The sequence below is a fragment of the Pelobates fuscus genome, chromosome 3, assembly GCF_036172605.1.
Source record: "Pelobates fuscus isolate aPelFus1 chromosome 3, aPelFus1.pri, whole genome shotgun sequence".
NCBI classification, from domain to species: domain Eukaryota; kingdom Metazoa; phylum Chordata; class Amphibia; order Anura; family Pelobatidae; genus Pelobates; species Pelobates fuscus.
This window is the reverse complement of record NC_086319.1, coordinates 399,708,655-399,735,975: the sequence shown is the minus strand read 5'-3', so window position 1 is coordinate 399,735,975 and position 27,321 is coordinate 399,708,655. Positions and strand designations below refer to the sequence as shown.

Below are 27,321 nucleotides of genomic sequence, written 5' to 3'. Positions count from 1 at the left end.
AGTGTGGGTGGCTTCCCTGGGTTCCACTGGGGACCAGCTTGGGCAGGTACAGGTCAAGGACAGGAGCTGCAACATCAGCTGTGGGCTGCTCTACTACAGTGTGGATTCCCATTCACAAGTGCTGGGAGGAAGTGATCTGTGATCACTTCCTCTAAGTGTGTAATGCATAAATTGAGGATTGTCCTTCACTACCTCTTTGTATTAGCAGATATCTGAAGTTTCACTGAGACTCCTGATAGGCCAGACCCTGTTTGGCTCTAGCAGCCTTGAGTGCCGTGGAAAGACACCTCGAGTGCCGTGCATGGCACTAGTGCCCTAGGTTGCCTACCCCTGACCTAGATCGTAGCAAAAGACTAAGTGTGAGTCTTTGTTTCCTTTACTGACATTCTCTTTATATGGACTATTGTAACAAATTGTTTTACACTTTGTGTCATTTTAGTGACAACTGTTCACTCAGTACCCCTATTTATTAGGTATATCCATATATTAGACAGATCCTTGTACATAGTATCCACTTTATTCATTTTGTATAGCCTTCCAATAATTTTTTTTAAACTATACTATTAAAAGCTATATTTTAACACATAAGGGCACTCACTTTTTCCTTTTTTCTTCTTTACTACTACTGTAGTTCCCCAAGGGTTAACTCCTATATGAGTGTATCCCCTTGCTTCCAGTCCATTCTTTTCTGTTTGTAGTGCTTCACTATTTATAGCTGTTTTAACTGATTGATATTATTTATTTCTCTGGATATTATTTATTTCTCTGGTGAGCTGCTACTTGTTTCGAGTCATTTTGTACACATTAAACCTTTGTATTCAGTTTTGCGCTATGTACTAACCTGTTCATATATTCATCAGACAAAAGGTCACACATTGACTAGAAGAAAGGCAGAGAAAAGGGTTCTTTACAGTAAGTATAATGAAGATGTAGCGTTCTTTACATAACCAGGTGATCTTATCCGATTGCTATGAATATGTAAATAAAAAGGCCAGGATGCTTTTTTTTTGTCAATCTTTCTTTTATTGAGGCAAATGATAACGTTACAGAAGAAAAATAATGAGTTATTGCAGAGGAACATATTTCCGTTATACCGTTATAGCATACAACATAACCTTGAGCAGATCAGCCTCATTTTTAATATATAACAAACAAAAACAGAATAAGGTAGCAAAGTCAACATGTCTGAGCCTAGGATGACCCTGCAGTAGTAGGCATGCAAAATAATCTGGTATTTGTTTAGGCAGTAAACAACACTTAAAGGACCACTATAGTGCCAGGAAAACATCCTTGTTTGCCTGGCACTATAGTGCCCTGAGGGTGCCCCCACCCTCAGGGTCCCACTCCCGCCGGGCTGAAGAGGGAGGAAGGGGTTAATCCCTTACCTTTTTTCCAGCGCCGGGATCCCTCTGCGCTGGGGACTCTCCTCCCTCTTCTGACGTCATCGGCTGAATGCGCATGCGCGGCAAGAGCCGCGCGCGCATTCAGCCAGTCTCATAGGAAAGCATTTTCAATTCTTTACTATGGATGCTGGCATCTTCTCACTGTGAAAATCACATTGAGAAGTGCGGAAACGCCTCTAGTGGCTTTCAATGAGACAGCCACTAGAGGCTGGATTAACCCTAAAGTAAACATAGCAGTTTCTCTGAAACTGCTATGTTTACAGCTGCAGGGTTAACCCTAGATAGACCTGGCACCAAGACCACTTCATTAAGCTGAAGTGGTCTGGGTGCCTATAGTGGTCCTTTAAAGTGCCCGCTAGACATGTGGAGTGTAAGTAAACATAAGACTTCAAAATGCAAGTTATAGTCTAATATAGGGTGAGATATCATCTGTAGTATAACTATTTAACTTGCTGAGGCACAAGAGACTGGGCACAAGGGTCCTGCTTCTCAGCAGTTAATTACAACATGGTGAACATAAATAGTATTATATGTTATCTAATTTAACTGGACGGGACTATAAGATGCCAGCTGCAAACATTTAGATGCCTAAATATATCTGACTGTAACAACTGACAGATTGTTCGGTAGTAGTTACTACTGGGCGCACGAGTATATGTTATAGTGTAAGTAGATTACAGGACATCAACCAGCCCGTGATATAGTGTTAGTAGCTGGTTCAGCCTATGACTGACTTAGAATACCCATTAGATCGGAGTAAAAAGCTCACAGGTAACACCCAAAACTATGCTACATAAAACTCTAAGTCTAACTATGCCCGAATAGCAATAATATGCAGTAACTATGGTCAATGTGCTTCGCCACATGTCCACATGTTAACTCATCCCACGCCAGACGGTGAGATGGTGCTGTCTCTGAGGAAGGCCAGTGGGCTGTGGGGGGATGTCTCACCAGCCCCAAACGCAGCAGTGATTCCGTATGGCTCTGCAAGGTCATCTGCTGGGGTCCTGTAATCGGGCAACCCTCCTCTCTGCATTCCGCTGCGAGCCGCCTTGAGCTTTAGGCCTTGATGGGTGCCCTTATCACATGTCCATTGATCCCATCATCAGGATCGTGGGCTGAGGGTTTTCTGGATTCCTTTTTTCCCCCCAGGTGTATGGATATTGGTGGAGTAGATCCTCCAGCTGAGCTCCCAGCTCAGAAGGAGGCTGAGTGGACGAGACAACAGCGTTTTCCACGTGTGCGTCAGGGGTTGCCAAATGGTGGGGGTTTCACGCCATACTGTTTTCCGGTAAAGGCCGGCCATGTCTTTCTCAGGCCATCTGGACTGGGTCAGGCTCTGCCCACGCTCTCCCCTGGAGACCTTCGCCAGCGGGGGAGACCTAATGCGCATGCGCAGCAATTAGATCTCCCCTTAGGAAAGCATTATTTCATGTTTTCCCATTGGGATTCCGGTGACGCTGGAGTTCTTAATTCATAGCTTGAGGATGTCCAGGATTCGTTTAGATGACCAAAAGTCATCTAAGAACCCGGAAGTCCCTCTAGTGGCTGTCTGGTAGTTTAGAAAAACTGAAATAATTACACTTGCAGGGTTAAGGGTGATTGGAGTTTGCACCCAGACCACTTCAGTGGGCTGAAGTGGTCAGGGTGCCTTCAGTGTCCCTTTAACCCCTTAAGGACACATACAAATGTGTGACGTGTCATGATTCCCTTTTATTCCAGAAGTTTGTTCCTTAAAGGGTTAAGGAGGTGAGAGCCCAACAAGTCAAGGGGCACAGTCAAATTTAAGGAGTGAAATCCCCCATCCCACTACCTGAAAGCTTCCCCAGCCTCCACAAATACATTGCAGCCTCCTTGATTACTGTTACTCGTCTGTTATTCTCTGTTCAGTAAATGATCCATGATTGACATAAAAGGTTCTGTTTAGAAGGTGAAGAGGAATTCATCCATGAACACAATGGCTTGTTTTAAAGCAGTTTTTGCTACGCCATGCAGTGTAAGAAAAAATGTAGATTGTGTAACAGCTCTGAGAGAAGTAATTAATAAATTGTGCAATACATGATAAGTGTATAATTTACAAAGTATAAACATGTGAAAAATAGATCTGTGTTGATTTAATTACAGGAAACTATTTTCTGTCTTTCTGCATTAGATGGTCTCTGGAGTTCATATCAGGTCGGAAAACTATAATGAAACATTTAGGAACAAACATACAGATTACAAGGGCCCAGCTAGAAGATAGGATTGCAAAGATCTCCATGGCTACTGTGTATTTTCCTCGGGCACTGAGTGAAGCCGGGATATATGACACCCAGACACTGAGGAAGGCCAGCATGCTGAAGGTGATGAACCTGGCTTCATTAAAGCTGTCAGGAAGTCTCCTGGCCAAGAAGGCAACAATGAAGCTGATAGTGGCCAAGAAACCAAGGTACCCCACCATACACCAGAAGGCAGTGGGTGAACCTTCATTACATTCAACAATGATAAGTCTGGGTTGGGTTTCAGTATTTAATTCAGGGAATGGAGGAACAAGAGACAGCCAAGTGATGCACAAAAGAAATTGTAAAAGAGAACAAATAGAAATTATAATATAGGATACCCGAGGCATGGTCCATTTTCTTAGATTGCTGCCAGGTTTGGTGGCCATGAAAGCACAAACCACCATGATTGTTTTAGATAAAATACAAGAAATACAGAGGGCAAAAACCATACCAAACATAGTCTGGCGCAGAGAACACATCACTGGCTGAGGGTAACCAATGAAAGCCAAAGCAGATAGGAAACAAAGTGAAAGGGACACTAGGAGAATGCAACTTAAGGGATAATTGTTAGCTTTTACAATGGGGCTGGATTTTTGCTGAATAAATAGTCTTAAAATAAAAGCAGGAACCAACGAGGAAGTGATGCTCCCAGCCATTATAGCAGATCCCATTGGGTCATCATAGGAGAGATACTCTAAGGGTTTTGGAAGGCATAGTGATTTCTGAGGACTTGGCCACTGATCCCACGGACACTTGATGCAGCCAATATAATCTGTAATTGAAGCATATACCATTATTTTTCTGAATAATATTTTCCGCTGTTGATTTTTAGTATGTACATGAAAAGCCTGGTGACTTTTAGTCAATTTGTAATTTTCTCAATTAGTGGTTATCAAACAAGTCCTCAAGGTATATCAGTGATTGAGGTTTTGTCAAGATTCTCGTTGGAACAGAATTGGTAACTATCTGATCAGCAACTGTTGCTTTGCCCAGAGGACTAGGTTGAGAGCCAAAGCTCTAGAAAATTGAACAGCGTAACAAATAATTCAATAATATGGGTTATCTAATTATAAAGATTACTTACATACCATGATTCAGTACACATAAGTATATGCTGTTGTATCAACATACTTTAAAATTTGGCACAGCTACATCGTACTAGACCAATGTTACTCAAATGACATACATGACACGACCCATTCTTAAACGGAAACCCTGTGATTCTTCTTTCATGTTCACTAGCATCAACCTTACTTCTGCAAACCAATTTCATTAGACTCTTCCCAAAATGAAAGAGCCTCCATACTTCATAGAAACCATTTTTTTTTTAACAAACTAGCATGGTATCATGGAGTCCACTAGGCACACTCTGGTATGATGCATTCTGGTGCGGCTTGTAAACATGCCGGAGGTTCTGCATCCACGCTCCTTGCCCTCCTCTGGACATGCTGTCCCCTGGCATTCTGACAGATGCTGGCTGCTGACAAACAGAGCCTTTATATGGCTCCGAAGTCTCCGCCCTCTGTTATATTCTTACATTTGGACACTGGTATGTAATAAATAATATGCCTATGCTATCCTTTGGGAAACTTCTTGAATGTAGAAAAAAAACTGTTTTGCTTAGAAACCTACAGTCTTCCAAACAGGAAAAACTTTTTGTTATTTGTATAGGATTATCCTAAATCAATTGTATGCCTTTCATGATGTTAATATGGAATATAATGAGACTTTATTAACAAAATTACTATTAATAATAGGACTATTTTACCCTGGAAAATAAAGATTTAGGCATTATAAAGCACAATTGACTTACTTAGAAAGTTAATTTCTTATTTCAATTATTCATCCATCTGCACAGTTTTGAATATGATTATGTTGTTAGCTTTTACTGTTTCCACTAGAACATTATAACAAATTGCTTAGATACTATGAGATTAACTCTTGTCTGATAGTTTCATGATGGGAATGCTTACAGACCTTTGCACTCCATATCCCCCTTATCCACAGATATAACATTTTCCTGATGGATATGACTATCACACTACTTCTCTAACTTGTCTTCTGCATCTCTCTCTCTTTTCCTTGCTTTTATTAATTTATCTCTCTAACCATATAGCTTCCTTCAACATGTTTCTCTTTCTTTTTCCTTTTTTTCTCCAATATATGACCCCTTGCATTCTATTTTCTTGAATTCTTACCCCATAATATCAGTGTAGAATAGATTATTAAGGCCTTCACTTGCCTGTCTGATTAGAGATTTCTCCTTGCGGACAGGGGACACACTGGAAGCAGCAGAATGGTTCTCCCCTTTTAGTTGCTTTACGGAAACCAGGGGGGCAGCTCTGACTGCAGACTGAGACAGGAACCTGGTAGACATTTAAAGTTTATTATACGCTATTTGGTATATAGTTTAATATTCCCTTGCATTATTATACACCTCATTGTAATTTTATGGTAATTTTGATGATCCTGCACTAACGTACATGTTGTGCAGGGAAATTATCCATATTGTTTCTTTACTTTCTCTCCTGTTTGCCAGATAATTGTTAGAAGAACATCTTGGGAAAGATAATGAATAGTTATGTCCCAAACTGTTCGCTGGCGAATAGTTCCCGGCGAACATCGCTTGTTCGCGTCGCCACGGACGGCGAACACATGCGCTGTTCGGTCCGCCCCCTATTCATCATCATTGAGTAAAGTTTGACCCTGGCCTGTACCTCACATTCAGCAGACACATTCCAGCCATTCAGCAGCAGACCATCCCTCCCAGACCCTCCCACCTCCTGGACAGCATCCATTTTACATTCATTGTGAAGCTGCATTCTTAGTGAGAGTAGGGACAGTGTAGCTGCTGCTGATTTGATAGGGAAATTGATAGCTAGGCTAGTGTATTTAGTGTCCACTAGAGTCCTGAAGGACTCATCTGATCTCTGCTGTAAGGACAGCACCCCAAAAAAGCCCTTTTTAGGGCTAGAACATCAGACTGCTTTTTTTTTTTCTGTGTAATCTAGTTGCAGTTGCCTGCCTGCCAGCCAGCCTGTGTGTCAGGCTCACAGCATATACTGTGCCCACTTGCCCAGTGCCACCACTCACTCACTGGTGTCACAATAGCTTGCATTTAAACAAAAAAAACTTTTTTTAATGTAGTATAATAGCAGTCAGTTTCCTTCACTAGTGTGCGTTTCAGGGCCTGTCCAGTGCCACCACTCACTCACTGGTGTCACAATAGCTTGCATTTAAAAATATATATATATTTTTGGACTGTAATATAATAACAGTCAGTTTCCTTCACTAGTGTGCGTTTCAGGGTCTGCCAGGGCACAGTGTCACACCAGTGCAACTCATATCTGGTGTAACAGTAGTGTACATTTTAAAAAAAAAAATACAATTTTGACTGTAATAGATTGAATAGCAGTTAGTTGTCTGCCAGCGTGTGTGTCAGGCTCACAGCGTATACTGTGCCCACTTGCCCAGTGCCACCACTCATATCTTTTGTCACAATAGCTTGCATTTAACAAAAAAAAACTTTTTGGACTGTAATATAATAGCAGTCAGTTTCCTTCACGAGTGTGCGTTTCAGGGCCTGCCCAGTGCCACCACTCACTCATATCTGGTGTCCCAATAGCTTACATTTAAAAAAAACTAAACTTTTTGGACTGTAATATAATAGCAGTCAGTTTCCTTCACGAGTGTGCGTTTCAGGGCATGCCAGGGCACAGTATCACACCAGAGCAACTCATATCTGGTGTAACAGTAGTGTACATTTTTAAAGAAAAATACAATTTTGACTGTAATAGATTGAATAGCAGTTAGTTGTCTGCCAGCGTGTGTGTCAGGCTCACAGCGTATACTGTGCCCACTTGCCCAGTGCCATCACTCACTCACTGGTGTCAAAATAGCTTGCATTTAACAAAAAAAAAACGTTTTTGGACTCTAATATAATAGCAGTCAGTTTCCTTCACTAGTGTGCATTTCAGGGCCTGCCCAGTGCCACCACTCACTCATATCTGGTGTCCCAATAGCTTGCATTTAAAAAAAACTAAACTTTTTGGACTGTAATATAATAGCAGTCAGTTTCCTTCACGAGTGTGCGTTTCAGGGCTTGCCAGGGCACAGTGTCACACCAGTGCAAATACAATTTTGACTGTGATAGATTGAATAGCAGTTAGTTGTCTGCCAGCGTGTGTGTCAGGCTCACAGCGTATACTGTGCCCACTTAGAAAAAAGGAAGAAAAAACCCAAAAAGGGATGTCTTATATAAAGACCGCCCAGAGGGTAAATACCCAGTCCAATCTCAACAGTAGTGTAGTTGCCAAAAAATAAAAAAGCCTTTATTGAAATATATTAAAAACCTGGGTTATCAGTGATGGACAGAATAATATGGGGAGAAATATGTATGGTAGGAACAGGGCTAGTCAAGAGCCTAATAGCCAAAAGGAACCCTCACAAAAAACGGAGAGGGGATAGAAGGCAATATGTACCCCATACATAACTCAGGTAACAAAGCAGTAGGAGAGAACAGGGAAAGGGAGAAACACACACTCCCAACCAAACAGTAGTGCTATGCTAATACCCTATCTACTATAAAACACCTTTGTGGGTGTTCTAATCTAAATGCTGTCATAAAATCTGAAGCCCCAGGTTACACACACATGCTAGAAAAACATAAATGAAAAAGGTGCTCAGAGCAAAGTGCTCAAAGAGTATTAAAAACACAGAAGAACCCGACGTACTTTTCGGCGTGACCACACGCCGTCCTCAGGGGTATCAGCAGTGAGCAGAAACTGTCCGGGTGGTAAATTTATACCTTAAGCTCATAAGCTTTATTGTAATCACCTGTGATTGTGTCTAAGCTGCTCTGGTCCTCCTGCGAATGGGGCTGTGGGGGTGTGGTGTAACACACCATAGTGTCAGCCCACATTTCTATGTCAGAGGTGGCCAGAACAGAAAGCTGAACATAATCAGGTGGAAGGGAATTAACCCTTTGAGTGCCCCGCCCGGGACAGATATAAATGGATACTTACTATGTCTAAAGGGCAATATCCATAGCTTAACCGTTAACCCTTGGAATGTCCAAATTGTGTCATATAGGCCAAGTATGTGGATTGATTCTTATGGCTGTATTGTGTAACTTTAGTACAATTAAAGAAACAACTTATAACCGTTGTAAACCAGTAAGGGATAAGTACAATGGCTATATGGGCAATCACACACAGAAGCCGACAATTATTTTATTGCCACTGTAAATAGTAACCCATTAGTTTTGCAAACACAAAACAGACCCCTAAACTCTTAGACCTATAATACAAGTAAAGTGAATGGACATATGAACACCAAATATTAATAGAAATAAATAAAGAATATATACATATATACAGGCATAACTTAAGATACCATTTATTATCATTTAGATTAGAACACCCACGAAGGTGTTTTATAGGAGATAGGGTATTAGCATAGCACTATTGTTTGGTTGGGAGTGTGTGTTTCTTCCTTTCCCTGTTCTCTCCTACTGCTTTGTTACCTGAGTTATGTATGGGGTACATATTGCCTTCTATCCCCTCTCCGTTTTTTTGTGAGGGTTCCTTTTGGCTATTAGGCTCTTGACTAGCCCTGTTCCTACCATACATATTTCTCCCCATATTATTCTGTCCATCACTGATAACCCAGGTTTTTAATAGATTTCAATAAAGGCTTTTTTATTTTTTGGCAACTACACTACTGTTGAGATTGGACTGGGTATTTACCCTCTGGGCGGTCTTTATATAAGACATCCCTTTTTGGGTTTTTTCTTCCTTTTTTCTACAATTTCCAGGGTTACCCCCTTTTAACCAGTCCAGGTGACCTCTATACTCTGGAGGCTCGGCAGTGGGATACGGGAGTGTCTTTTCCTCCCCCCCCCCCACTTTCCAGCCTTTTGAGTTTCCTTTTTCTTGTTATTTACTGTGCCCACTTACCCAGTGCCACCACTCACTCACTGGTGTCACAATAGCTTGCATTTAACAAAAAAACTTTTTGGACTGTAATATGATAGCAGTCAGTTTCCTTCACGAGTGTGCGTTTCAGGGTCTGCCCAGTGCCACCACTCACTCATATCTGGTGTCCCAATAGCTTGCATTTAAAAATAACTAAACTCTTTGGTGTGTAATATAATAGCAGTCAGTTTCCTTCACCAGTGTGCATTTCAATGCCTGCCCAGTGCCACCACTCACTCATAGCTGGTGTCCCAATAGCTTGCATTTAATAAAAACGAAACTTTTTGGACTGAAATATAATAGCAGTCAGTTTCCTTCACGAGTGTGCGTTTTAGGGCCTGCCAGGGCACAGTGTCACACCAGTGCCACTCATATCTGTTGTCACAGTAGCTTGCACGCATAGTACCAAAAATGACAGGCAGAGGCAGGCCACCCCGCAGGGGCCGTCGTGGTCATGTTTCTGTGATTCCCTTTGGCCCTAGAATGATGCCAAGTGTTCAGAGGCCACGTACCCTGAACTTGAAAAGTTCTGAGGACATAGTTGACTGGCTAACACAGGACACCCAATCTTCTACAGCTTCCGCTCGGAACCTCGACACACCATCCTCCTCCAGCTTAGCTTCGGGCACCTCTCAAGTTACCACTCGCCCGCCTGCCGCCACCACCAACACTAGCACCACAGCCGCTTCACTTGGTATGTCAGAGGAGTTATTTACACATCAGTTGGAAGAAATGAGTGATGCGCAACCATTATTGCCAGAGGATGTAGATAACAGGATTATGTCTGAAAGAAATTTGTTGGCGGCATTGCATTTGGGCAAGTTGACACATGTGCCGTGCATGGCACATGTGTGTAATCTGATCGTACAACGCTTTGTGCATAAGTACCCAGGCTTACAGGACATCCTTAAGCAGGCCAGGAAGGTGTGTGGCCATTTCAGGCATTCCTACATGGCCATGGCGCACTTTTCCGATATCCAGCGGCGAAACAACATGCCAGTGAGGCGCTTGATTTGCGACAGCCCGACACGTTGGAATTCAACACTCCTAATGTTCGACCACCTGCTCTAACAAGAAAAAGCCGTTAACGAGTATTTGTATGACCGGGGTGCTAGGACAGCCTCTGCGGAGCTGGGAATTTTGTTGCCACGTTACTGGACGCTCATGCGCAATGCCTGTAGGCTCATGCATCCTTTTGAGGAGGTGACAAACCTAGTCAGTCGCACCGAAGGCACCATCAGCGACATCATACCATTTGTTTTCTTCCTGGAGCGTGCCCTGCGAAGAGTGCTGGATCAGGCCGTAGATGAGCGTGAAGAGGAAGAGTTGTGGTCACCATCACCACCAGAAACAGCCTTATCAGCATCGCTTGCTGGACCTGCGGCAACGCTGGAAGAGGATTGTGAGGAAGAGGAGTCAGAGGAGGAATGTGGCTTTGAGGAGGAGGAGGATGCTCGTTGTCACCTATCTGGTACCCGTGGTGTTGTACGTGGCTGGGGGGAAGAACATACCTTCAGAGAGATCACTGAGGACGAGGAACAGGACATAAATAGCTTGGCATCCAACCTTGTGCAAATGGGGTCTTTCATGCTGTTGTGCCTGTTGAGGGACCCTCGTATAAAAAGGCTGAAGGAGAACGACCTGTACTGGGTGTCCACGCTACTAGACCCCCGGTATAAGCAGAAAGTGCCTGAAATGTTACCGAATTACGGCAAGTCGGAAAGGATGCATCAGTTCCAAAATCAATTAAAAAGTATGCTTTACACAGCGTAAAGGGTGATGTCACAGCACAACGGGAATCTAACAGGGGAAGAGGTGAAAGTAATCCTCCTCCTCCCACGACCACGCCGGCAAGGACAGGACGCTTTACAGACGTGTTGTTGATGGAGGACATGCAGAGCTTTTTAAGTCCTACAAATCGCCACAGCCCTTCGGGGTCCACCCTCAGAGAACGACTCAACAGACAGGTAGCAGACTACCTCGCCTTAACTGCAGATATCGACACTCTGAGGAGCGATGAACCCCTTGACTACTAGGTGTGCAGGCTTGACCTGTGGCCTGAGCTATCCCAATTTGCGATAGAACTTCTGGCCTGCCCGCTTCAAGTGTCCTGTCAGAAAGGACCTTCAGTGCAGCAGGAGGTATTGTCACTGAGAAGAGAAGTCGCCTAGGTCAAAAAAGTCTAGATTACCTCACCTTTATTAAGATGAATGAGGGATGGATCCCGAAGGGACTGACAGTGGCGATACATTCGACTAAAAAAGGCCTGATGAGGGTGACGTAACAGGGATTAAACTGATAAAAATAGTACTACTTAACACACCGCTCCTATCTGGTGGCACATTAGATTGCACGTGCAGTGCCCCAAATTTGAAGTAGGAGGACCGACCAAGCATGTTTTTCCATCTCCCGCTTCCTAAAATCGATGCCTTATATACACGTCCCATGATAGGGGATGTAACAGGGATTAAACTGATAAGAATAGTACTACTTAACACACCACTCCTATCTGGTGCCACATTAGATTGCAAGTGCAGTGCCCCAAATTTGAAGTAGGAGGACCGACCAAGCATGTTTTTCCATCTCCCGCTTCCTAAAATTGATGCCTTATATACACGTCCCCTGATAGGGGACGTAACAGGGATTAAACTGATAGGAATATTACTACTTAACACACCTTATAATAACGCAGAGAGAGGCAACGCAGAGAGAGGAGTCTGAAGAAGAGGAGTCAGAGGAGGAAGGAGGCTTTGAGGAGGTGGAAGACCAAACACAGCAGGCGTCCCAGGGGGCTTGTTGTCACTTTTCGGGGACCCTTGGTGTTGTACGTGGCTGGGTGGAGGAAGAGTCCTTCAATGACATCAGTGAGGACAAGGAACGGGACATGGCTAGCTTGGCATCCAACCTTGTGCAAATGGGGAGTTTGCGGTTGTGCAAATGGACTGTTTGCGGTTGTTTGCGGTGCGTTAAACGGGGAGTTTGGTCTGTCACTGTGAAGCGGGTGTAACCCTTACACTACCTGATCGATACAACATCATACCTGATGTTTAAAAGCACGTTATTCCAAACAATTTGGGATTGTTAGGTGATTTATGCCCTTTATGGATTAAAACCAGACTCTGCATCAACTATGTAATTTTCCATGGGTGTTTTGCCATGGATCCCCCTCCGGCATGCCACAGTCCAGGTATTAGTCCCCTTGAAACTATTTTTCCATCACTATTGTGGCCATAAAGAGTCCCTGTGGGTTTTAAAATTCGCCTGCCCATTGAAGTCTATGGCGGTTCGCCCGGTTCGCCCGTTCGCGAACATTTGCGGAAGTTCGCGTTCGCCATTCGCGAACCGAAAATTTTATGTTTGCGACATCACTAATAATGAATAATAATTCTTGATTTGCCGTCTACAACAGTCTGACTACGAGGTTAAAGGAGTGTCTCCACTTGGTGTTTCATTCTAGTGTCACCGAGGCTGATGCAAAAACAAATAAGACAGCTAGAACTGAAAACACAATGCTCCTAAGGGTGAAAACAAGCTAGCCAAAAAACAAAAAATATTTACTCTGAAATAGAGTTGGACAAGTAAAACATTACTTAGTTGTTCAAAATCTGATGGATAACTGGAAATTCATGGTTGATGAATCTTCCATGGAAACAAAAACTCTCATTGGACTTTTTAAGCAACTGTGGAACCAAGAATATTGTCTAACACAACTATGCAAATATGTGAGTTACCATCAAAACACCCTTTTGTGAAGAGTCACATATTTATGTCTGTGAAAGACATTCTCAATTCTCTAAATGAGCAGTTAGCGTTTACACCAATGCTATTGACCAATTATGTAGCAAGGCTTTCAGAAAGGGGACACTATAGGCACCCAGAAAACGTCAGCTCATTGAAGTGGTTTGGGTGCAACGTCCCTGCCCCTCTTAGTTCTGCTATGCAAAACATTGCAGTTTTGACAGCCTCTAGCGGTTGTCTACCAGACAACATCCAGCATTAGTGAAATCCCCATTGAATTAATGTTTTCCTATGGTGTAGGCCTCACGCTCATGTAGCTTGACGCGTATGCACATTAGGTCTCCCCGGTGGATGACGTCAGAGGAGGCAGAGTGCTAACACAGTGCTAAGGGATATCAGCGCTAGAATCGAGTGAGTAAATAAAGGGGGCCACGAGGGAAGGGGGGACCAGATGGTACTATAGTGTTAGGAATACAGATTTGTATTCCTAACACTATAGGTTCTCTTTAACTTTGTGTACATAGCTCCACAATAGTAGTGAGCACACTCTATTTTGTTTCAAGCAGGTTGAATTCTATATTCAATCTGAAACACACAATGTAACTTGTGACGAACTGGACCTCGTCACAGGTCCTTGGAGAGGCATACTTGCCAGCCTCCTACCCTGTGACTATGGCTCCTGTGTTAAACCCTATTTGAAAACACTGTTTGTGCCTCTTTGGACTTGTGAAGCAGCACTTCGAACTGCTGAAGAAATTTGAAGCGGCTCTTCAAATTATCAAGCAACCGCATGAACCAGAGACCACCCTGGAGCTTGTTAACACCTATTAACAACTTCTCACCGCAGTGTTCTAATTGTTCGTCTGGGTGGCTGCAATTCCTATGGACAACCACGAGGTGGCAGCCATCTTGTTGGCATGAACGCAAGCAGCGGTGTTTGTGCATGAATCTCATGGAACTAAAATCGGATACAGAAACTCCCGAACACTACTGGACTTTCATCATCACCTGCATTCGATTCTATTCAGCTTAGAAAGGCACTGTTCGGTTAGGTCATTCATCTGGATAAAGGGAACAAGCTCCAGGGTAAGAAAAGAGATAAGCAGACTCTGTTTGGTAGTTTGTTCGTTTTCAAACTACCGAACTTGACCGACCGCATGCCCTGATTCTCTGGAACTGTTTTGGGCATGGGACCATGCCTGCAGTCGGTCAAATACGTGACTTCCATAAAATTTCTGAACCCCTAAATTGATCTGGGTGATTTTTGGATATGTTGGTCACCCCGATCAAGGCTATCAGGGGATTTGTCAGGATATTATGTGTTTTGGGGTACTTTTTGGACTTTTTAGAAATATGTGTTTTTTTCTGCCTGGAGATAATTGAATAGATACAGGGTCTGACTCAATTATCTCCCAGTCAGAGAGAAGGGATTGTGTGTTTGTTATGGGAGTGTCGTGCATTTAATCACTGTTCTTATTGGTTTGTAAGTTTGTGACCCCAACCAAGCTGTGGCGTTTTTTGGGGTCTACGATGCTTATCATGTCCGGTGTGGTGCTTATGGTCCTCAGCGTCAGCTAGGAAGCATAGATTGGCAGGGGTACCCAGTAGGGGTGCCAGGTGATCAGTCACATAACTATTTTATGGTGCTTGTGAAGAACAATATTTGTTAATTAAAGCATAATCGATTAGTATATTAACTAAATTATTACATTTCAAATAGAGCAATACCAAACCATGAATACAGTCAATACAAAAATGTTTTTGACAAACTCAATGGGTCTATCAGAGAAGATGGATGTTAAGATGTTGCTTTCACATATTTCAATTATTATTATTTCTAAATTCAAAGTGTTATTTTCAGCAATACTGTCCAATGGGCGAATAAAATATATAAATAGATGAACTGATGGAGAGGTGATGAGGGACCTGCTCTAGAAAAGTTTACATTATAAAAAACATAGTTGTATGTTATATTAAAAATTGTGTATAATTGGTAAGAGACTGTCAGGCATCAATCTGCTTCTGAGGATACATGTAACAATTAGGACATCCAAGGAAGAGTGCAGTGGAGAGTGAGAGGAGTGATTTTGTTGAATTGAACGTACTACCTAGAGATGATCAGAAATTTTAGATAATGTTGTTTGTTGTTGAGACCCTAAATTGTTAAATGAACCCAAGAGTATTCATGAAGTTAGTAAAGAATGACAAAAGGGTGGTGAGAACAATACAATTTGACAAAAGAATAGAAGAGGTTGCAATCATGCTTTAAGTACAACTGTTACTAAATATGCTACATTTGCCTGATGTGAGATTGTTCACTTATCTGTAAGAAGTAGATTTGATGTTCTTGCAACCCTATATGGGAAAAATAAAGACTGCTTTTGTTGTTTTAGCACTCAAATTCAAGAATATATTTTTGGTAGTACCTCTTGCGTTAATATTGTTTAGTCAGATATATTTGGAAAGATATATGAAAAGGATGTTAGGTGGCAGAAAAACAGAAGTCTAAGTTATGACTCGCCCCACTCTGCAATGCTTCTGCCTATAATACATGCAATGTAAATATTGTCCTCTTGTGTATCTTAGGACTAGTGTTTGTGTCCTTTAAAAAGGTGATTTAAAAAAAAAAAGGCTCTTCTCTCTCTGCTTATCTCTTTTCATATTTAACTATTTTACGCTTTATGAAAAACAGGACAACTGAACATTGTTGGACACCGTAAGTGCATCATGTCTATTGAAGGGATACATTATGTCAAGCAAAAGATGTACAGGTAAGTATTTTACCTGTTGGTCTTCAGTTCCCCACACTATGGCACTTGTGTTGATGGTGAAGACTTGTCCAAGAAATGCTGATGTGTCATAATTGCCCACGTTGACATGCCTTATGGTGCCATTTGGTCCAAGCTGCCAGTTTATAATGTCATATGCAGCAGGTGGGTTCCCATTTCTATCAAAATAAAGCTCCCTCCCACTACTCAGTTTGATCTTCACTTTCTTCATATAATGCAAGAGCTAAATGAGAAGGCAGATTAAGCCTATTAGCCAGTCAGAGATGAGTTAGTCACAGCTGTATTTCAATTTTAAATGCATTTATCTGAAATGGCTTGAGCATGATTAAAATAGTGAAAAGAGACAAAGCTGTTTAATTTTTTTCTAGATGCTGTAAAATGAGGATTTTGTCTCAATTTTCATTTTTGATACAACCATTACACCCTTCACTGCACGTGTACTCCTGACTCAGTCTTACTTAAACAGGAACTGGCACTTCTCTGGAGAATAAAACACTGAAACATAAATTTGTAATAATTTGGGATTGTAACTAACATGCTTGTATATTTTTGCATATTTATTGATGTTGTATATTATCCTCTCCCCTAACCCAAGAGTAACTGAAATCATATTTGTATATATTTTATTTTGATGTTAGTCGAAAAACAGTCCATAAATGCAGAGCTTTGTTTTCCCCTGTCCCTTGACAAATGTGTCATGAAGGGTATACACCCCTTCTTGGTCTCTCCATTCTGCAGGTGATCTTCTCCTGTCCTTACTGCTGACTCAAGCTTGCAGAACCTCTCTCGGGTAGCCCTATATATGGAACAGCCTGTCAACCCCTATTAGATGCTACCAAAGTAATCAATAATTTTGCTGGCTCTAGGTACAGTGCACTGAGGTCTACAAGTGATGAGAGTGCAGAACCCTCCTTTGTTTGCAATCAATTTAGGAGTCTGTCAACAGCCATCTCTTGAGAAAAGTTTATAGCAACCCTGAGTAACTTCAATTCCACAAACCTGCCTTCTAGAGTGCCACACACCATTCACCCGTTTCAGTTCAGCTACTTCCCCAACTCGTCGTTTGGCTGCTCTCCCCCTTGATGCTCCTCTTATTGTGTTTTTTTTTATACCCCACCTCCTCTGGATTTTAAGCTCATCAACCTTTTGTTCCTGTAATATTTTGTAATTGTCTAATTTATTGTTAAATCCCCCCTTTGTGGTAATGTGAAGTGTTTCAGAATAAGTTAGTGCTATATAAATGCCACTAAAAATAGTAATTGGAAGTTATTTATTTATTATTTCCCCATAAATGCTGTTGCAACATTTACTCTGTTGAGTGGTCCCCTAGCTATCAGGATAAAACACAATTACTTCCCCAGCATTTCCATGACTTGGCATCTACGTGTTCCACAGATGCTCTAGGCACAGTCATGAATGCTTGGATATGCAAGGGATAGAGGATATACGAGCTTGGACATTTGTAACATACTGCCATATGTCTATTTAATGGGCCTACATAAATGGTACCATAGGAGTCAAGCTCAGTTGCATTGCATCCTTAGCCATGGCCAGGACAGTGTGGTATGTGATGCATATGAAGAAATGTTAGTTCAAAATCCCACTATTTCTATTTCAGTCTAATATAAAGAATACAGTAGGATATTTAATAGAGAAAATTCTCTGATCCTAAGATTTGTGTACTCTCACACACAAAGAGAAATATAGATAGATAGATAGATAGATAGATAGATAGATAGATAGAAAGCCCACTTTAGGTCCCTCTCCTAGATGTTGAACACCCGTTCTGCCACTAATAGGTGGAGTCCAGGAGGAGAACTAGGTTTACCTCTAATATTATAATAATAGTCCCCACCCGCTGACTACAGTGGGTGGGACATAAGGATGTTCCCCCCATTTATTTTATTAAATATTTACCACCCGTTGCCGTGGATGGGAGCAGGAGGGTGGGCAGTGATCTCTGGACTTTAATGAATAACCACATTAGTGTCAAAGTCAGCATAGGCATGCTACAGGAAGGATGTTCCCCAATCATGCCAGATATAATATTGAATGTATCAACAATTAAAGTTGTTTTGTAAGATCAGCTGATATATATTTTTAAATGATATTTTCATAATAAGCTAAATTATTATTACTCTGCTCTGGGTAAAACAGTACTTTAATTGAAATGCATATGACAACTGGTCTTGGGGTTCTTATTACTACTCAGTTTTAATCTTAACCTACAGTTAAAAGGAGTACTTCGAGAATAATTGTCACTTTCAGAGAAGTGGCAGCTCCTTGTTCTAACTCCCCAGAAATGTTCCTGCATTTTCTTTCTGTATGCGCTGTGCATACAGCACCACAAAAGTTAGCTAATTTACACCAGGTCTTGACCAGCTAAGCATGTAACTTAAAATACTTTAGCATAAGCAATGGCTAACTTCTAGTTAGCTACTTGGTTGTGCTAAAAGTGAACAAGTGATAGTTCATCTTTACATTTAGAAATTATACATTACCTGCCATGGTTTAAATGTCAAAATATCTGCACATCTCTCACGAATAAATGGACCTTCTTCTTTATTGCAGGTTTTAAGATCCTCTAGTGCTCTGGCTAAAACATGAGCGGCAGTGTAGATATTGTAGGTGATTCTTAGCCGAGATACATCATTGTAATTGGTCTGGAGGCTTTCTAGATTTTCTTCTCCAGTGCACTCCTTTATTTGAGTGTTTGCAGATACTGTGCCATTTTTAACATCTACAAATTTGCATCCAAAAGATTTCTCCCAGAGAAGCTCTGCCCAAATACCACCAAAAGTCATAGACGGGTGGACTTTGTTTAGGTGCTCTCTAAGCCCTGGTATTGTTCCACGAGGTATAGCTAAGCCAAGAGTGCCAATAATAAGCCTGGAGTATTTCTCCATGTTAAAAAGAGTTGATGTGGACCATGCTTCACTGGCAACAAATATTTTCCCTGGAATTTTCCTTAACAACATCTCATCCAGAATAGGAATCAAATCCAAGTCAATAGAAAAAACAATCACAACCTTGGCTGTTGAACTCTTCATCACTTTGACTATTTGTGGAGCATTACGGTCACGTTGACTTTTAACAATGTTCTCAGTGAAGGCCACACATGCCCCAGCCTTGGCTATTTCTTGTGTGACCAGTTGAATTCCCTGTTTACCATAATCGTTGTCAACAGCCAATATTCCCACCCATTTCCATCCAAAATTCAGAGCCATCTTGGCAACACCTTGAGCCTGGAATGTATCGCTAGGGACAGTCCTGAAGAATGAGGGGAATGTATTGCTATTGCTCAAAAGGGGACTAGTTGAAAAGTGACTAATCTGTTGGGAAGTTAAAAAATATTTAAAAACAATCAGTCATTTATGTAAAAGCATTAATTTTACTAAACTCATTTACTAATTAATAACCTGAAGAATATCCAGTTTAGCTGATAAAGCACACTGTTTTATGTAGCTGCCAAAACAAATTATGAAATACTATAAAATCACTCAGAAAAAGCTGTACAATCTTGAAAGATTATGTGAACAAAATAGAACTATAATATATATATACCGTATTTTTCTGTGTATAAGATTCCCCCATGTATACGACAACCCCTATTTTTGAGCCCAAAAGTAAGAAATACATATTTTAAACTTCTATAGCACTGAAGTTCAGTTTGGCTGATCAGGATCCCCTACCGGTCCCAGGCCATCTCACACTCTAGTAGGCCAATCCCCAAGGTCCAGCCACTTCCTGACACTGGTTTCCTGGACTGCAATCCTGCTATTGGTGGCAACGATGCCCTCTGCCCACGGTACCCTACAGGGAATGCAGAGGCAAGGCCTCACCCTGCGGCGTCTATTTGTAGTCCGGAGCTGTCAGGTCTTGGCATGGTCCAGAGTGATGTGAGGGAACATGCGGTTGTGCAAGATCTCTCAGACCCGCGCACACAATCGATCAAATAACACAGCCTATGCCTGCAGGAGCCTGGCAGTAGTGAACCCAACAGTCAACTGAGTGTTCTGTCAGTAGGTACCATAAGTATTTGGCTTAATAATTAGATTTTTGAAAGAGCTCCAGCCACATGCGATTAGCTCGGTTGGCTGTCAGGCCCCGCACATAAGTGTTTTTTTTCTAACCCCTGCAAAAACATTACGTTTATAAGACGACCCCCAATTTTAGACTAAAAAAAATTTGAAAAAACATAGTCTTATACACGGAAAAATACGGTAATCATAAAATATCTGTACATATTGTGAAAGTTTGTCATTTTAAAGATACTACTATCTTTTAATACACTGCTTTTCTCTCAGAATACAGACAAATGTTTAGCAGATTTCCAGCATAAAAAAAATTGTTTTATTGTGTTTGTCTCCTTATACATTAAAATAAAAGATGCCCTGATCACTTTTGTAACTAAATTCTTAAATATTTTAGATATAAATATAGCATATCTCCCAGAAATAAATCACTTGGGAGGCTCACATATTCATTATTCTTTCTCTTGGGCATCTGAATTATGGAAAGTTAGTTTTTTGGCTACCTATAGGGGATCCATAAATTTTAGGGGCGTAACAGAATATCTTACTTGGTATTCCAATTTGAATATGTTTGCAAATTAAGTTATAAATGTTAATGTTCTCCTAACTTCACAATATTTTATTGTGATATGTGGCTGCCTGTATGAGTCATCATATGGATATGTTTTAACTATTGTATTATGTTTTGTGGACCCAGGACATACTTGAAAATGAGCGAAATCTCAATGTATCCTTCCTGGTAAAATATTTTATAAATAAATAAATAACTATTGTATTAGGTGTATCACCATAAGTTAGATGTAAAGTTGATAAGGGCTAGTCCTGGGTGGAAATAAAGAACATAGTAGCAGTTTCATTAAGAACTTTTTTTTGCCTAATTCTTTCAGGGATTCCAGTAGCAGAGGTTTCTCACCTGCTTTCTAACTGCACTACTTCCGATTCATTCCACTACACTGCCATGCGAGGTGGTTTTTGCTTTGAGCAGTACCATGAGTTTCATGATGAGGAAGAGTTATTATTATCAGCAGAGCCCTGGTAAACTAGTGCCCACTGGCATAAATGGAGTATGCACAAGGTAAGGGCCAGACCGAGCTCAGGGACCCAGCCCAATCACTTGTTACGTGGTCTGGTTGGGGTGATGTAAATATCTTCCTTAACTAGACTGTATTTTGGTGGACTGGGGCCCTCGGCAGCAGTATTTCCCACTCCTGTACAACAGATTTGGGTCATGTGATGCTATATCACATACTGTAAGGAAGCAATACAGGAGTGAAAAGAAGTGGAGTTCTTACTCTGAGTCTGCATACAGCCTGATAGCCAACTAGGCTAGGAATCCACTCTCCTCAGGGTAAAAGTGAATGCCTATATACCAACCATGTTTAATATATTCATGAATGAGTGTGTGTAAGAATAAACAGTTTCTGTGAATATGGCTCTGGATGCAATAGAATGAGCACCCATATGTGTCCGGGAATGTGGTTTTGTAAGGGGCATCACGAGTTCTGACAAAGGACCAGGGAGGTGGCCTGTCGAGAGGGAACTCAATAGGGGGCAAATAGTGTGTAAAAAGTAATTTACCATGAAGCAACTGACAGGTCATGGAGTACAATCTCCTCCATCTATAAAATAACCCCAGAAATAGTCAGTGGCAATGGATCTTTGAACGGTTTGTTGTAATAATTAACTGTTGTATACGGATACAATTGCACGTGTTATACAAATGTTCATCATTCTGAAACCTACAGCAAGGTTGTAAGAATAGCATCCACAAATGACTAGAGTTAGGAGCAATATAATTGGTTTCTTTTAACAAACAACATGGCCTTAACTAATCTTTTAGACATCAATGAATTTTAAGGGTATCAAGAATGTGCAGGAGGCATTCTTTACACACCAAAGAGATGAACTCACTGGATGTAATGGCATACCCCCCAAGTGTCCCAATTTAGAAGGCACAGTCTCTATTTTGGGCCTAAATCTCTTTGTCCCTCTATGCCATCCTAATGTCCCTCTTTTCTAGGAGCTCCATTTTGTTGGTATGTCTAAGTGTATAACAGAGCTCCACAGCAATAATACTCCATGTAATGTGTCTGAATGTATAACAGAGCTCCACAGCAATAATACTCCCAGTAATGTGTCTGAGTGTATAACAGAGCTCCACAGCAATAATAATCCTAGTAACGTGTCTGAGTGTATAACAGAGCCCCACAGCAATAATACTCCCAGTAATGTGTCTGAGTGTATAACAGAGCTCCACAGCAATAATACTCCTAGTAACGTGTCTGATTGTATAACAGAGCTCCACAGCAATAATACTCCCAGTAATGTGTCTGAGTGTATAACAGAGCTCCAAAGCAATAATACTCCCAGTAATGTGTCTGAGTGTATAACAGAGCTCCACAGCAATAATTCTCCCAGTAATGTGTCTGAGTGTATAACAGAGCTCCACAGCTATAATACTCCCAGTAATGTGTCTGAGTGTATAGCAGAGCCTGACAGCAATAATACTCCCAGTAATGTGTCTGAGTGTATAACGGAGCTCCACAGCAATAATACTCCCAGTAATGTGTCTGAGTGTATAACAGAACTCCCCAGCAATAATACTCCCAGTAATGTGTCTGAGTGTATAACAGAGCTCCACAGCAATAAAACTCCCAGTAATGTGTCTGAGTGTATAACAGAGCTCCACAGCAATAATACTCCCAGTAATGTGTCTGAGTGTATAACAGAGCTCCACAGCTATAATACTCCCAGTAATGTGTCTGAGTGTATAGCAGAGCCTGACAGCAATAATACTCCCAGTAATGTGTCTGAGTGTATAACGGAGCTCCACAGCAATAATACTCCCAGTAATGTGTCTGAGTGTATAACAGAACTCCCCAGCAATAATACTCCCAGTAATGTGTCTGAGTGTATAACAGAGCTCCACAGCAATAAAACTCCCAGTAATGTGTCTGAGTGTATAACAGAGCTCCACAGCAATAATACTCCCAGTAATGTGTCTGAGTGTATAACAGAGCTCCACAGCAATAATACTCCCAGTAATGTGTCTGAGTGTATAACAGAGCTCCACAGCAATAATGCTCACAGTAACGTGTCTTTAAACTATAATAAATGTGTTTAGAAATAAGTCTTCATCAATTAGATACATTGCTCTTGCTCTAAATTACATTTTAGTTATATAAATTGTTATTAGTAAGTCTCCTAAAATGTCACAATATAACCCCTTCTGTAATTACACCCCCCCCCCCCCCCCACCACACCCCTAAAATTAAAGTGCGCCTCTTTGTCAATTTGAAATGTTGCGAGGTATGTAATGGTACTAGGCATAATCCTTGTGTCAATAATATATTTATGGTTGGTCTATTGTCCAGGCAGGTCGGACACTCTCTCTTTAAAGAAATTATAAATGGCCTGACCTCTTTCTCTAAAGATTATGTCTTTATCTGAAGAATTAATAATAAATATACATGTCTTAGGGCTTAAGCAAAGGTTTTCACACTTTGACGTTAGAATTGTACCAGAATCTTTAATCAGAATCTTTTTATAGAACACACAGTTTCAGAGCAGGATCTTCCTGCAGTAAGAATAAAGTTTCACATAAGCATAGCTGCTGCAGATATATACTATAGTGTGTTCACTCTCTCAGCTCTTACCTGTGGGTATCTGTAGAGCCCCAGGATATGTGCCAGTATAATTGAGTGTGTAGATGCAGACTGGCCAATGACAGCACTGAAAGGGACGTCCCCAGTGCACCGGTAATTAGGAATGGCCGTACTGCGTCCGCTCAGTACTTGAAAGGTCCCCTGCACGCTCTGCTGCAGAATACTGCACGAATCATATGCTTGAAATCCAAGGGAGATATTAGTGAGAATATTAGGATTCCTGTTGATTTCCTCTATTGCGAATATAACTGTTTGAAGCTGCTGATAGCTCTCATAGTGGAAGCTTTAGGGCGAATAAGGAAAAAAAAAACACATCTGAATTAACAATTATTTAGGGATACAATGGCAAAAAAACTATGTGTAGAAACATAGAAACATAGAAACATAGAATGTGACGGCAGATAAGAACCATTCGGCCCATCTAGTCTGCCCAATTTTCTAAATACTTTCATTAGTCCCTGGCCTTATCTTATAGTTAGGATAGCCTTATGCCTATCCCACGCATGCTTAAACTCCTTTACTGTGTTAACCTCTACCACTTCAGCTGGAAGGCTATTCCATGCATCCACTACCCTCTCAGTAAAGTGATACTTCCTGATATTATTTTTAAACCTCTGTCCCTCTAATTTAAGACTATGTCCTCTTGTTGTGGTAGTTTTTTCTCTTTTAAACATAGTCTCCTCCTTTACTGTGTTGATTCCCTTTATGTATTTAAATGTTTCTATCATATCCCCCCTGTCTCGTCTTTCCTCCAAGCTATACATGTTAAGATCCTTTAACCTTTCCTGGTAAGTTTTATCCTGCAATCCATGAACCAGTATAGAAACATAGAAAATGGTGTATTTTGCTAAATGTTATGGTAGGATGAGGAACAGGGAGTAGGTTTGAGGTACTGAAGAGAGCATTCTGACAGAAAATATGGAGGAATGCTGCAGTGTAAGATGGAGGTCCAGTCACAGTTTATACAGTGAGTACATAGATATGAGGTAGGTCCCAGTGCAGGATGGAGGTATGTCACAGCATGTATGATCACTGGATGCAAGGATATGAGGTAGGTCCCAGTGCAAAATGGAAGTGCAGTCACAGTGTGTATAATCACTGTATACAAGGATATAAAGTAGGTTACAGTGCAGAATGGAGGTGCAGTGACACTATATATGGTCAGTAAGTACAAGGGAATGAGGTAGGCTACAGTGTGTATTGTCAACTAGTAGAGGGATATGAGGTAGATTACAAAGCAGAAAGGAAAGTGTCTATAGTCAGTACGTACAGGGATATGAGGTAGGTTACAGTGCAGGATGGAGGTCCGGTGACACTGTATTTTCAGCTGAATACAGGAATATGAGGTAGGTTTGAGGTGCAGTGACAAGTCAGTGGTCAGTGAGTACAAGGTTTTGAGGTAAGTTTAAGTGTGTATTGTCAACGAGAACAGGAATATGAGGTAGATTACAGCACAGATTGAGGTGCAGTGACAGTGTATATGGTCAGTGAGTACAAGCATATGAAGTAGGGTACAGTTCATAATGGAGGTGCAGTGACAGTGTGTATGATCACTGTATACAAGAATGTGAGGTAGGTTACAGAATGGAGCCCTAGTGACACTGTGTATTGTCAATGAATACAGGAATATGAGGTAGATTTAAGGTGCAGTGACAGTATATATGGTCAGTGAGTATAAGGGTAAGAGGTAGACTACAGTGTGTATTGTCAACGAGAACAGGAATATGAGGCAGTCTACCGAGTCAGTAAGTACAGGGATTTCCTGTAAGTTGCAGTGCAGGATGGAGGTGAGGTGACAGTGTGCATGATCACTGTATTTAAAGATATGAGGTAGGTTACAGGGCAGAATGGAGGCCCTTATGGTCAGTGAACACAAGGAGGTTATAGTGCAAATTGTGGAGTAGTGACAGTGTGTATGGTTGGAGAGTACAGGGATATGCGGCAGGTTGCAGTGCAGGATTGAGGTGTAGTGACAGTGTATATAGTCAGTGATAATAATATAAAATAGAAATAATAGAATGATAAATAATAAAATAAACACTCACACATATAGTAAAATCTGCCCTTACATGGTGCATGTTGTTTTGGGTGGTCTTTTGTTGAAGAAGACTTGTTGATACAAGTTATCGAGATGCACAGGTAATATCACCCCGGCCATTATATCTCCAGGCTGTAGCATCCCTCCGAGCTCTGTGACGGGCAGTCTGCATTGCTGGTCTTCAGAGTAGAATACTGGCATGAGAAGGAGCACAATCAGCTGGCAAATTACTATATGCAGACTGGGCCCCATGTCTCCAATGTCCCGGACAGACCTATTGACCCAATTTACAGAAAGCATCATAACAGTCAGTGCACCAGTCATTTTTATTTTCCATTAATACCACTAATATAGAAAGACAATAACTACATTAATTTGGAAAGAGTGCAAGATTGTGCTGGAACATTGTATGTAAGACATATCACCACAGAAATAGCAGATGTCAATTTGGGTATCAGAACAGGGCACATTATATTTTGAGGGGTCATTACAAGAACGGCCAATCTTATTTGGGGGATGTAAGATTGCATTTTAGGAGTTTAAATGCTGGAATAGTAGAGAGCATCTGTCGGAGGTTTTTAGAGGAATAATAATATATATTTTAGGAATGTCAGTAAAGGAATATAAGAATGCATTTGAGGATGTCAGTAAGAAAATCTATTAAGTATTTGTATACATTAAATTTCAGTACAGGAATTGTGTGTATGACAGAGATAAAACAGAAAAACACTATACCTCATATTATGCCTATGTTGTGCAGAAAATGCCATTCAGTTGGGCATAGCACAGATTTATATCCAAAGTCGCAACCCATACCCCCAGGTGTCAAACTGCTGTCTCCTCAGTGAATATCACTGTTTAAATCCCAGGGACCATACTGTCCCATTATAGTAAATTATAGTTTTAATTGTGCAGATGGGATTTCCATCATGCACCTCATCATAACCTTTCACTAAAGAAAGATGGTAGCGTGTAAGTGAGTTTCTACATACAGAAAAAACAAGTAATGTAAAAAAGCATGTGGATGCCCTGAGTTTAAAAGAACTTGTGTTAGAGGTTCATTCATAAACATGATTCGAAATTAAATTAGAGTCTCAGCAACACAATGACATGGACGTGATATCAGATTATATACATATTTTTAAATAAAGGAATAAATGTTGTTGTTTTTTTGCAAAAACAGTACATTCAAGGATATCATTCATATGTATGTAAACAGATTGTTGATCCAATTAGGTATCTGATTGCTGTTATGGAAGGTACAAATAGAATAAACTAACAAGTGCCTCTTATTTAATAATTGACAATGCAGTTGATGAGTCAATGCTCTGAGATACACATTAATGTAGATATCAGCATTGTCAAAGTCAAGACATGTTGACAAGCAGATCTATGTGTCTTCTACATAATATTATCAA

The 27,321-nt window shown here is 41.0% G+C and overlaps 1 protein-coding gene across 1 annotated transcript; it reads right to left on the bottom strand.

Moving 5' to 3' along the window:
• Positions 1-3,531: 3,531 nt before the first annotated feature.
• On the bottom strand, positions 3,532-26,155 carry LOC134601912 (extracellular calcium-sensing receptor-like). Its single transcript, XM_063446417.1, has 6 exons — positions 25,935-26,155; positions 23,857-24,148; positions 18,668-19,498; positions 16,162-16,389; positions 5,907-6,030; positions 3,532-4,436 (listed from the first exon to the last, which is right to left on the bottom strand). The coding sequence occupies exons 1-6, from the start codon at positions 26,153-26,155 to the stop codon at positions 3,532-3,534; spliced, it is 2,601 nt and encodes an 866-aa protein (XP_063302487.1).
• Between the last annotated feature and the right edge of the window lie 1,166 nt (positions 26,156-27,321).

Bases quoted from the DNA above. Each gene is read 5' to 3' on its own strand.
- LOC134601912 (XM_063446417.1), bottom strand. From the start codon at position 26,155: ATGGGGCCCAGTCTGCATATAGTAATTTGCCAGCTGATTGTGCTCCTT. The intron at 16,390-18,667 runs GTAATGTATAAT...CTTCTCATTTAG, and splicing joins TGACATTTAAACCATGGCAG to CTCTTGCATTATATGAAGAA. The intron at 4,437-5,906 runs GCAAGTGAAGGC...CTTCAATTACAG, and splicing joins AGAAATCTCTAATCAGACAG to ATTATATTGGCTGCATCAAG.